Source organism: Xiphias gladius, chromosome 1, assembly GCF_016859285.1.
Source record: "Xiphias gladius isolate SHS-SW01 ecotype Sanya breed wild chromosome 1, ASM1685928v1, whole genome shotgun sequence".
Taxonomy (NCBI): domain Eukaryota; kingdom Metazoa; phylum Chordata; class Actinopteri; order Istiophoriformes; family Xiphiidae; genus Xiphias; species Xiphias gladius.
The window spans coordinates 27,498,522-27,511,260 of NC_053400.1; the positions used below are offsets into that span (position 1 = coordinate 27,498,522).

The following is a 12,739-nucleotide window of genomic DNA, read 5'->3' on the forward strand; positions in this document are numbered from 1 at the left end:
AAACACAAAAAATATTTAGAGGAGTTAAGATCACTAAGCACAAAACAACATAATCCCCCTAATATCATTTGTCATTATTAATCTGTATTTTAGAGAAAAGGGCTTCAGAATAGACCTGGAAGCTACCGGTTTGGAAGAACAAAGCATTTGAATCACTGTGCACGACTTCAGCTTTTCTGTAAAGGGATGATGCCAAATAAATGCATCCCACCTGACAACTTAAATACGGTAAACTCAAAAAACAACCTTCCCGATTTAAAACTTGTAAGTTTTGAAGGTTAAGATATAAAACAATGTTGTGGTGGAGAAATAAAATCCAATAAAATAAAAGTATTTTATATTGATAAGATTCTTCTTCCTCCCAATAATTTATAATATATTCTATTATTTACAGTTTATTTGTTTCAATAAACTTTGCAAATCTGGGGTGAAATGGTAAAAAAATACAGTTTGAGAAGAGACTCAGGGTGGATGGTGGATGTAGGACATGTGATTCAGTTTAAACACTTCAAGGAGTTTCATCTTTCTCTAATATCATAGTGTTTTTTTAAACAACACACAGACACACACACACACACACACATGCGTATTCTTCCTGAACGCAAACACTCACACTCTGAAACTAGGTCTGTGCATAAATACAAACACTAGCTTAAGGGGGGGGGGGGGGGAGGAGAGGAGGACATGAGAGGAGAGCTACAGTCAGTGTTGCAGAAAATATAAGACCTGCAACAGAGCACACAAGAAAGTTTTTGAGTTGAGAGCTGCAGCTGACTAAACTTATCTTTTATATTATGAACCTCAACCAAAACTGGGACACGCAGAGACATACATATGAGCACCCGCCACATATTCAATAATCCATTTAGTTCTCACACAGTCATCAGTCATCTCAGCTGTATACTATACGTGGGTTACAGTTTGCCTAGTTGTGCTTGGCACGAATCCCTTTTAAGTAGTTTTTCCAGCGCTTGACTACATCTTTGAAGATGGGAGAACTGTCTATGGATGCCAGCAGCTGTAGCTGGTTAATGTGCGTGGTGTGATAGTCCCAGCGCGCCAGGTTGGGGGCAGTACCCAACATGAAGTGACGCAGGTCATAGATGCTCCCAGAACCTGTGTCAAAGAGAGGCAGCATGGCCTTCAGTGACTCCATGCCGCGGCTGAACAGCTGCCCTGCCTCCCTGCCAAGTTTCTCTCCGGCTGTTTCAGTCAAGTCATAGAGTCCCAACAGGGAGTAGATGAAGCCGTTGAGGACAAAGGAACTGGGTGTGGTGGGGTATTCTTCGTACCAGTCGTATTTGTTCATGAACACAGCTTTGACCCCGTGCTGCGCTGAAGGCACCTTGTATGGTCCAACTGCCTTAAGGGCAGCGTTGAGGTAAACCTGGTCCTTGGTGAGGAGGTAGGCTCTCACCAGGGTGGACATGGCCTGGCCCTGAGCCATGGCCGAGTACCAGCCGGGCTCAAGGGGCCGGAAGCCTTCACCCAGTTTACGAGTGACCATGATGGGCCACCCACCTCGTTCGTCCTGGTTTCGCACCAGCCAGTCGCTGGCAGCGAAGAAGGCGGCCATGTGGGCAGTGGTGGAGATGGTGATGTTGTCAACAAAGCCCCGCCCATGTAGAACTACCCGCACCACCCGTCTTGGCATGATCTGATAAGCAAATCAGAGCAAAGGCGGACAAATTAATTAATGAGTGGAATTAAGATTTGGCATTAATTCAAAAATGCTGTTTATCATCTCTTTAGGTAATTATTTATTGTCAAAGTTCCCACAATGAGATAACCTGGTTCAAAGTTCTCATGACAAAATATACCATAACTTAAATTTTACAGAAATCTACACCTACATTTTATCTACATCTCAAATTTTTCAAAAATCTTTCAAAAACAAAGACGCAATAGTCAATATGTAATTAGATTTGTTTGTACCACTATTTAAATATAGCTTTTGAGATGTAAAATTAATTATGTATGGTCTAATTGAGGGCAACTAATGATTTTTTCATTATTGATTAATCTGTTGATTATTTTCTTAATTAATTGGTTTTGTCTATAAAAAGTCTAGAAAATAGTGAAAAATATCTATCATAATTTCTGAAAGCCCATGCTAAGTCTTCAAAGTTTACCAAAACGTAAGAAAAAGAAAAGCAGCAAATCCTCACATCTGAGAACCTTAAAAAAAAATCACTTAAATGCTGACTAAATTATCAGCCTTGTTGTGGATTCATTTTCTATTAATCAATTAATCCACAAATTGTTTCGGCTCTAGTTCAGTTACATAGTTGTTAGAACACAGGTGTTTTATCAAAAGGTACTTTCAACAGCAAACATTTGACACAGACCAACCTTTGTGGCCTTCACAGCCTTGGTGTTGGACAGCCCGACGCCCTTCCTGAGGTCGGTGAGCAGATCTCGGGTCAGAGTGCTCCAGATGATTCGTGGCCCAATTCCGTAGGTGATTTCATGATCTTTGAAGGTGATGAGCTGCGTGCTTGTCACGTAGCGAATAGTGAAAGGCGGGCCCTTCTCTGTGGTTTCAAGGATCACTGACACGCTGCCGTTGGAGATGAACTTGATGTCCAAGCTGAGGATGAAGTCTTTAGAGTTTCCCAGTTGGAGGGATACGCCTTCTGAGGAGTCTGGGGTAAGGTGAGCAGGGTGGGAATGGGTGCAGAAGAAAAAAAAATGTGTATGATGTACATATCAAGTAATGGATGTATAATGTAATGAATGGTGGGAGAAAATATATTTTATTGTGTGGATTCAAGTGCATTTCGTCAAAAATAAAAGCCTTACCTCATTTGACTAAATTTAAGAACTTCTGACTTCTGATTACTGGATGATAATGGGCTATTTTTAGAACACTGACTGGAAGTCTTTGGCATTGGGTCTATCTCCCTTAATACTCTCTCCTTTGATGGTATGTTTCAATGATAGCTTATCTTTTTACTCATGTTCCCAATATCCACTCAGTAGTCACGTTATCAAATCAATAACATTCAGACAACTTTAGAAATAATCTGCGGTCAAAGCCCTGCTTTTTTATTACCAGGGGCTTGTATCATTATTATATTGTGTAAAGTGCCTTGCTGTGCGTGTGTGTGTGTGTGTGTGTGTGTGTGTGTGTGTGTGTGTGTGTGTGTGTGTGTGTGTGTGTGTGTGTATGAGAGAGTAGATGCAGACACACAGAGACAAGGTTCTCATGGGATGTAGAGTACAGATGTGTCACTGCACACTGAGCTTAATTAGGAGAGCAGGAGGGAGAGAATATAGGGATAAAACTGAGGAAAAGAACAGAGAAGCCCACATCTCCTCCCTACAAAACTCAAAAGGTACAAACTCAGATTATATTCAGTTTCCACATGACACCTGCTCCTCTTACACTTATCAACGTTCTGCCAGTTTAGTTTCAGTTGCTGTTCTGGATTAATTTCAACACCCACCAAAGCTATACCAGCTCCTTGAATGATGTCTCTTTTGGCCTTGTTATTTGGTCTAAACAGTAAAAAAAACTTTTCCAATCAAGGTTCCCCAAAGGCTGAAGGGAGGAAAGTGTGTAAGAGTCAAGAAAAGGATGGTAATGGAATGAAGTGCCCTTAAAGCAGCCCGAGAGCGGAGAGAGTGAAAATGAGCCTATTGTGAGAGGACAATTGAGAATCAGAGACAGAGAGATCTCACACGACATGAGCTGAAAAAGCAGAAGTAGACGAGGCCAACTGAGACACAGAGACAGTCGATCAAGGAGAATGAAGGAGAGAGCCAGTCTGGCAGGGGCCTCTGGATGACTACGGCTCTTTAATGCACTCATAAATCCATTACTTAAGGCAATGCAGAGAGTAAGTGGATTTGTACTCTGGCCCTGTGATTACTCTGCCATCAATAAAGGATGGGCAGGGAATATAGACGAGATTCCACCTCCTCTGCTCTGCTCTCTGGCTGTTTAGCAATAAGGCAGGAGACAGAGATGACATGCAGCTAGAAATATGTCAGCGTAAATCATGCTTGTAACAAGCACTTGAAAACATGTGCAGTATGTGTTGTGCGTGAGTGGATACAAAAGATCCAAGCGACAACAGTCAATGCACGTGTGATTATTCTACCACATTCTCCAGACACATACAAGAGATTAAGGCCTGGTCCACATTTACACGGGTACTTATTAAAATGGGGTTTTTCCTCCTTCATTCTTTATAATAATAATAATAATAATAATAATAAAAAAAATAAAAAATAAAAAAAATCCCATCCACACAAGCACTGTTTAAAAAAAATTTCCATCCACATGAAAACACAATTGAGCATGCCACACCAACAGGCAGCGAGATAATCCTAACTGTTAAGCCATGTTGGACAATCCGAAGCCTGAAAAAAAGTTATTACCAGTTCTGGTAGGCTAACAATGGCACGTAGAGAGAGGGGGGAAGTGTACTGTACATTTATGTGTAAACATGTAAAAAGTCCTGGTTAAAAGCAAGGTTAAAACCAGCCCTATCGTGGCTGTGTCCGACATTGCACAAATTTGCCTGATGTAAACAAAAGGAGATAACGGGGAACACTCTAAAGTCACAAACCAAAAAACTCTGTTTCGTCTACTTTCAACACTGAAAACTGAAAATCTTCACCCTGGAAGTAGTTTTTCAAAAGGACAGTTTTCAGTGACCTGGAACGCAGTTGTGTTTGAACAAAAGGCCAAAACGCATAGAAGAAGCTACGTCTTAAAAAAATACCTGTGTACGTGCGCACTACGCCATAGTGCCTATAAAAAGTATTCACCCCCTTGGGAAGTTTGAATGTTTTTAGGATTGCAATCAATAATTTTTTTTATTATTGATTTATTGATTATTTTCTCTATTAAATTTTTTTTTCCCATTAAATATTGGAAAATATTGAAAAACCGTCCGTTATAATTTCCCAGAGGCCAAGAAGAAAAATTCAAATTGCGTATTTCATACAGCCAAGAGTCAAAATATAAAATATATAATGAATATATTCAATTATAATATTTGATATATATTCAATCTACTGTATTATCAAATATCACAAAGAAAAACATGTCGCCACATTTAAGAAGCTAAAACCATCTAATTGTTGGCCTCTTTTACTGGAAAAATGACTGAAACGATTAAAACGATTATTTTTCCGTTGCTTGACTAATCAATTCAAATCGACTTATTGTTTCAGCGCTACATGTTTCACTGTCTTAAGAAACTGAATCAAAGTAGATTTAATTTGGCTTTTTGATACTGATTAACAGAAAAAAAAGACTCTTTAAAAGTGATCTAAATCAATTTTAAATATAAAATACAAAATACATGAATGCATAAGTATTCCCCCCCCCCAAAAGTCAGTATTTAGTAGATGCACATTTGACAGCAATTTCACCCTTATGTCTGTGTGGATATGTCTCTATATGCACATCTTTGCACATCTTGACACTGAGTTCAGCCTCACTGTTTACTGTTCACTCTCCTACAGCCGTATCAGAGCTGAATTAAGTTACTGCTAATGCAAATGTAACATTTCCTACTTCTGCTGCTTCACATTAAAAAAAAAAAACAACAAAAAAAAACAAAAACAAACACGAGGCAGTCACAGGAAACGCAATGTATGTGACACTGCGGTTAGTCCACGATCATTCATCAAAAACAAGTGTACAAAACAAGACTACGGTAATTTTTCACATTTTCTGCCAGTGGATCATAAATTTTTGCAAGAGAACAATGGAACATGAAGCAGCAGCCACAGTGAACTGTTAACCAACTTTAATATGCCCTGGAAACTGTGGAAAACTACCTGTTATCTGTGCAGCATGAAATCAGATCGAAAATGCAATTATTGCTGCTCAAGGTCAACGTGGGCTAAAATCTTTGGGATTACAATTTTAAAGAGACTTTTTATGTTTATCAGTGTCAAAAAAACAACACATTGAATCTACTCTGATTTAATGCTTTAAGACAATAAAAAAATCTTAAAACTTCCAGGCTCGGGGAAAACTTCCTAAAAGGCAATGTAACTGGTGACAGTTACATTGCCCTTAGTTACAGTGTAACTGTTACTCTGCATACAGTGAACATCTTGCTAATTCTAACAGGGACTGATTTGTACAAACTGCATTTCTGAACTATCAACCGACCACGAGGGAATTCAGAAAATAAAGGTTCTCAGTGGAGGACAGTGTTCGTGCAGCACTGTGCAGATGATAGGTTATTATCAGGGGACAGATGATTGATCCACTTGTCAGAGGCTTTGAGAGGCTGATCAACACCAGTGCCCTAGATACAGTAAGGAGTAAAAAAAGACCCAAACAGAAAGAAAGGAGTAGGAGGAGAAATGGAGGGAGACAAAGACAAAGAGAAACTGACAGCAGAGGAAGAAAACAATAAAAGTTTGGATGAGAGAGCAGAATAATGCATTAAAATGGATCAGGCAAATATGATTGCAACGTTTAGGAAGCGCAAGAGGGCTGAGGGGTGATAAGTGGGTGGAAATAAGTAAATAGAAGTGGAAGACTGAAATCTGGGGATACACAGGGAAGATTAATGGAGAATGACGACTGCTGAGGGAGGGCTGAGGAGTGATGATGAAAACATGGTGATGTCAAGGAAAGAGTGAGCTGTGATGGTGAGTTGAAGCTGTAAGGCAAGGTGAGCATGGAGCAGAACAGAGGGGGAAAAAATGTGTAGAGCTGTGAAATGAAAGTAATTGTTGATGATCAGAGGCTGAAGGATGAGGAATTAGGAGGAGGGGAAAATTACAGTAGAGACAACCGCTCAATAGAGAGAAAGAGAGAGAGAGAGGGTGTCACGGAAATATCAGCAGGAGATCAGATGAGACTAAAGACAGCTCACAGTCAGCACTGAGTAGAAGATTTTGACTACTCCCAATTCCAAAAATAACTTTGCAAACTATCTTGTGGCCTAGGTCATTTTACAGCTGTAAAACTAGGCCAGATTTCCAATCTCCATTATAACAGCCAGTGAGATTTTATTCATAGTTTAGATATTTAGACCAAGGATATGCACTGTCACCGCATGCCTTAGGTTTCACAATATAAAAGCACTACAGAACACATCCATACATTATCCTAAGGCAAATGTGACAGTTCCAGCAACTAATGTTTACAGCCTTTTTGGACCTGAGTTAGACCTTTTGACGCCAAGGATCACTAGCCCTTGTGGTAGGTTCTGACAAACCTTGAGGTCCAAAGAGTTCTGGTTGACATGCTCAAGCTTCATGCTCAAGGACTAGTTGGAGCCATTCAGCATGGTCTGTATGACAGTCCTTGTTTACACTGAGGATGTTGCTCTGCTGCTGAGACTCTGGGGGAGCGCTGGATGTTCTGAATGAGGATACCCAGCCTCTATGCCTCTCGATCAACTGGTGTAAAACCAAGGTTTAGTGCTTTAGTGACCTCCTCCCAACTTTCTCACTGGTCATTATTGCTGACCAAGATGTCAAGGCCGTGATCTCCTTTTGTTACCTGGAAAGATGCAGAAGTGACCAGGATTTGAAGCGCAGGATGGGTTGTGCCCCTAATACTTCAGCAAGTGTTGACAATATTGGAGGGATAGACAACTGTTCTATCAAACTGAGGCTGTACAACAGCCTGGTCCTGTCTGTCCTCCTGTATGCTACCAAGACTTGCACATTGACCTCGGACCTGAATAGACATCTGGATGCCTTCATCGCCAGCTATCTGTGCAGGATAGAAGGCCTGAGGTGGTACCACAGGGTCTCCAGTAGTAGACTGCGGAAGCTCACTGCACAGCCGCCAGTCTCAGCAATCATCAGGGTCAGAAGGGTGGGGCTGTTTGGCCACACCACCAGGTCCGATCCTTTCATTGAACCTGCTCAACTGCTCTGGGAGCTGCCACCCCGAGGATGGTCCAGACCCCCAGGAGACCCTGGACCGCTCTCCTGGAGGGGGACCTCAGAGGGTTAGGACTACAGCAAAGCCTGGAGCTTGGCCAAGAACCGTACGGCCTGGAGGAAATGCATGCTTGCCTCAACGTTCCAACCATGGAGAATCAGCAGATGAGTAAGTGAGTGAGTCAGTAGGGCTGAGCAACTTAAGGGAAATATTTAATTGCAATTTTTCTGACCAATAGTGAGGTTGCTAATTAAATTGCAATTATTTTCCATAGACTTAGCTACACGCCTATATATTGGGTCTGCATAGTATTAAACAAGATATCACACGCGTTATTAAAAACTTGCTGTTATCCACATCCATAGTCAAAAAATATTGCTGTTGCTTGTTATTTAGGTCCTCTCATGTTCTTATTTACATCAGTAATTTAGAGAACAGTCAACTTCTATGTAAAGTTAGCTGTTTAAAAAAAATAAATAAATAAATTTGGCCGAATTTTACAGACATTATTAAAAATTCATTAGAATGTTTATAGGACCTTTAAAGTGATAAGCTTAACATTTTAAACTGGGAAATTCCAACAAATCAGTTCACTAGCTGTTTGTAATTAAACATTGCGCTTGACAACTGCTGAGCTACCTGTTAGCTAGCCTGAAGTTAACGTGAGGTACTCACCTAGATAGTAAAGGTAGAAAAAAACCTGTTCCTTTTATGAACAGAAAAAAGACGCAACCTAATCATTATTTTTTCAAAAGATAAAAATGTCACAGAGTGGTGTGTATTCTTCCACAAAACCATCTTTATCGAAGTGTAAATGCGTAGACACTGGCATGCTTAGCATGAGCATACTAACTTGGCAGCAGTCAAGATTTCTTTTTTTGGCCAAATCACAGAATTAACATTAACTGACAGCAGCGGAGTAAATTTGCCACAGACGGTTGTAATAGCAGCTGGTGAAACCAACCGTCACCGATTCAAACTTTAACAAGCTACAGCTGGTTATGACACTTTATTATATTACGTAAACTATAATCTAAGTCACTGATCTAGTCATTTGAAAACTGCACTTTATCAAATCACAATCAGATCAAAAAATGTTTAATTGGTCAGGCCTACATTCTCCCAAACTGAATTTAATGTAAATATAACAGCAATGAAATTCTTGGATAATCAGCCCCCCTAAACTTTGCTTTATCTCTTCTAAATCAGTCAGTCAGTGAGAATTAAACTCCTACCAACTCAAAAATCCACAGATTCTGAGTCAGACTGTATCCTTCCCACCACATACTCATACTGCAACCATGAATACAATTCTATTTGGGGCATAATGAAAAGTAAAATGAAAGTCTAGGGTTATTCGTATTTTCCCTGTTTATAGATCAATTTTTAGATACACAAGCGGGAAGACTGCACACAACAACAAATGACTAAACAGTCTGAGGCACGCTGGAGCAGAATGTCCTCAGTACCATATGAGCTTTGGATGCAATGTGAGTGAGGTGAATTAAATCTGATTCCTTAGGGTTGAAACAGTGCAAAGTCAGTCAGCGCTATTAGAAGTGATTAAACTCCCCAGTTTCTGAAAGCCTGTTAATTACGTAGTTTTTTTTTTTTTTTTTTTTAATAAAACTGTTTGTATTATTCTCTAGTAATACTATTTTTATCTTAAGTACCTGTCTGAAAATGTGAAATAATCAACTAGATGGAAAAGCAGAACATCTAAGTACAATGACTTTTTGTCTTTTGGCAAAATTACTGAATTTCAACAGTTTCAGTGATTTCAAACTCTGATATTTATGCTCTGGCTAAAAAGGAGAAGTCTATAGTGAATAATCAGTTGGAATTTTCACAATGCATTTAGACAGGGAAGCAAAAAAATGGGATGAAATGTGTGATGCTGTGTCTTTTGCTTCTTCAAATCATCATAATTTTTTAGGAATCTGTCATTATGTGGTGTTTCCATTGTAATCAACACAGTCTGCCAGTATTCTCAACCTGTTGTGGTGACTCACCAATGACTATCATCCTGTCCTAAGGGTGCAGTTGCATATTGAGCCTCTTACAGCCACAGTTAAGGGTTAACACAAACTGCATGCCCTGAGGCCATCTGAGCTCAATGGAAGGCTTACATACCTAGAGCACTGAACTGACGCACAAAGGTAGCTCGGATCTTGTCGTGAACACGGCTGAGACCGCAACCTTTTGGCACACTCCAGGACGCTGTGCTGGCCCGGCTCTCTCTCTCCTCGGCTGTATCGTAGACTTCCACGTGGGGAGGACGCTCAGTCAGGTTTTTGCTGTAATGGCTCAGACCGTATTGGGCAATCTGGATGGCATAGAAGTAGCCTTGAGGGCCCCACTGAGTGGACAGAGGCACGCCTGGGTGGAAAAGGGGGAAGTAGAGATGGAAAATAATCAGAATAATGTCAAATTACATAAAGAAAAAGACTTCTTACATGCAAGAGACCACTGACATTGTATACTTATGCTGCTGTAGTGGTTTGTGTTTTGGTTTGTGTTTTGTTGGTTTGTGTTTTTAAATAATTCTAAATCTTGTGCTTACATGATCATCTTGTTTATGTTAAGGTTTGCATTTTAAGCCCTTTGCAGTCTATTTAAATGTTAATTTTTATATGGCAGCTGTTATTACCATAACCATGACGGCTATGGCAGTAACAAAGATTCAAATCTGGGCAGAAAATAGAAGACAACAGAAAATGGTCACTGAAAAAAAGCAAAAGTTTAGAAGAAAACACCAGCTATGGTAAATGTTTGGAGGGAGTGGTGAAATTCAAGCTAATCTACTGCATTTCACCAGAGGCGAGCTTCACTGTTCACACAGCCAGAAATAGCTCAGGCAGGAGAATCAGTCTGAATAACAGATAGTTCACTTAAACACCTTGTGACGGAGAGAGCACATGTGCAGCCAAAACCCCATGCTTCTGAGAAGAACATAAAATGCTCAGATTAGCACTGGTGATAATGCGCCTCCTCCTGTCAAACTAATCACCAGTGCATACACAGCTGATCACTCATGTTCTACTTTCCTACTTTCTTTATTAGAACTGAAGAAGCCTTTCGGATGAGAGGTGAGAAGTCTTCAAGAACCGCAATCAAGTCCAGCTGCCTTCATATAGCACTTGTCCTTAATTGCCATATAGGCTGTTTTAATAAACAAATGCATTTTGCAAAAGGCTCTATTTAATTATTTGCTGTTGTCCGACCCCACCTCAGGTAGTAATAATAATAATAATAAACTTTTTTTATATAATAACTTTCATACATACAACTCAAAATTGGTTCAAAAAACAAAAAATAAATAAATAATTTGAACAGTTAAAAATAACAATGATTGGAAATTAAAGGCAATAAACGTTAATTAAATAAATTTTTTGACTGTGAAACAAAAATGTACACGCTGGTCACGCAGGAACAAGCAGGGTAAAGTGTCAAACGATGCCATCAGTCTTAGTAGTATAGTAATAGTTAAACAACAAAGTTCTTATAAATGACTTTACTATTTTCCGGGTTTTCTACCAAGTCGGAACGACTAATATCTACTTCTGGTCATTGTTAGAACATGACATCACTTTTCACCTGTCAGCAGTAGCATTAACAAAAACCCTGCATCCACCACTGATCCCCCCCTCTGCCCAGGACTCCCAAACAACCCTTACAGTAGAAGTCGATGTAGTGACAAGGGCATGATCCTTTCCTGGTTTCGTATCAACAAACACCGGTAACTTGATTCAATGGCCTGCCCAACCAAAGCTATAAGCACTATCGCTGAGGATTAAACCCAGGTTGTTGAAGTCGTGCATGGGTGGTCTTTACTTCTGCACTCTTTGGGTAACCCTGTTTTACTTGCTATGTACTTGAATGACTGGCATGTTTAGCCATTGCATGTGTTGCATGAATGAATGGTCCAGAATCAGAGGATTTTTACCCATTACTGATTTTTTTTTATCTGTTTTTTTAAAAACAAAGTTCTCAAATGCTTGCTCAAATACATTTTTGGCAATTACTAACTATTGTTTTGTAATGAATCTATCACAATGCACTTGATTACAGTAGTTTTCCTCAACATAGACCGTGTTATTCCGCATGAGGTTAGACTGTTTGTGGTGCACGATATGCTTGATTAAAATACTTTTAATGGTTAGCAACAATCAAAGCAAAGCTTGTTTCATTGCATTCCCAAGTAATGTATCTGTAATATGAATTTTATCCAGTTTGATCACCATTACTCATGAAGTATGAATTTCTGTCTCATTTTAATTTAAAAAAAGAAAAAAAAAAAAAAAGGGACAAGTACATAGCATGGACCAATGTCACATACCACATTGAAGTAGTAAAGTCACACAAACATCTCCTGATTGAGAACTGATACATTTGATTAATGTCCTCATAAAAGAGCAGAAAAAAAAGAAAGAAATGCATACACACATACAAACACACATACTTTCGATTCTCTGCCAGATTTTTCTCCATGCCTGTCTTGTTACTGGCATCTCCCTTAACAACTTAAGTCAAATGACTGTCAAAATTCTAACACTGTAAATCTGTGCTACTCGCTGAATAACTTTAAGTAATCCATGTGGAATTGACTGTTGAGCCTCCACATATTTTCATGACTCCAGAGAGTAGACATGTCAATTACAGTAGGTTCTGAGCCTACTGAAGTTAATATTGCAGAAAAAGTATCACACCATTCACCATGTGGATAAATGTGAGTGGACACTGAAGCTCCTTTAACCAATATGTTCAATGTTGACTTTGAAGCAAATGTCTGCGATGTGTTATATGAGAGGGTCGAGTACTGTGCTGAACCAACTGAGAATTAAGACCCGTCTCAGTAGCTTC

The 12,739-nt window shown here is 39.6% G+C and overlaps 1 protein-coding gene across 2 annotated transcripts in view; it reads right to left on the minus strand.

Moving 5' to 3' along the window:
- Positions 1-678: 678 nt before the first annotated feature.
- Positions 679-12,739, minus strand: part of glceb (glucuronic acid epimerase b) — a 52,906-nt gene continuing 40,845 nt past the window's right edge. For both annotated transcript variants that reach the window (XM_040140675.1, XM_040140588.1), the window contains 3 exons: positions 10,010-10,255; positions 2,353-2,645; positions 679-1,657 (listed from right to left, as the gene is read on the minus strand). In XM_040140675.1, the coding sequence (XP_039996609.1) occupies positions 926-1,657; positions 2,353-2,645; positions 10,010-10,255 (1,271 nt within the window). In that variant the 3' untranslated portion in view covers positions 679-925. The remainder of the gene's footprint in view (positions 1,658-2,352; positions 2,646-10,009; positions 10,256-12,739) is intronic.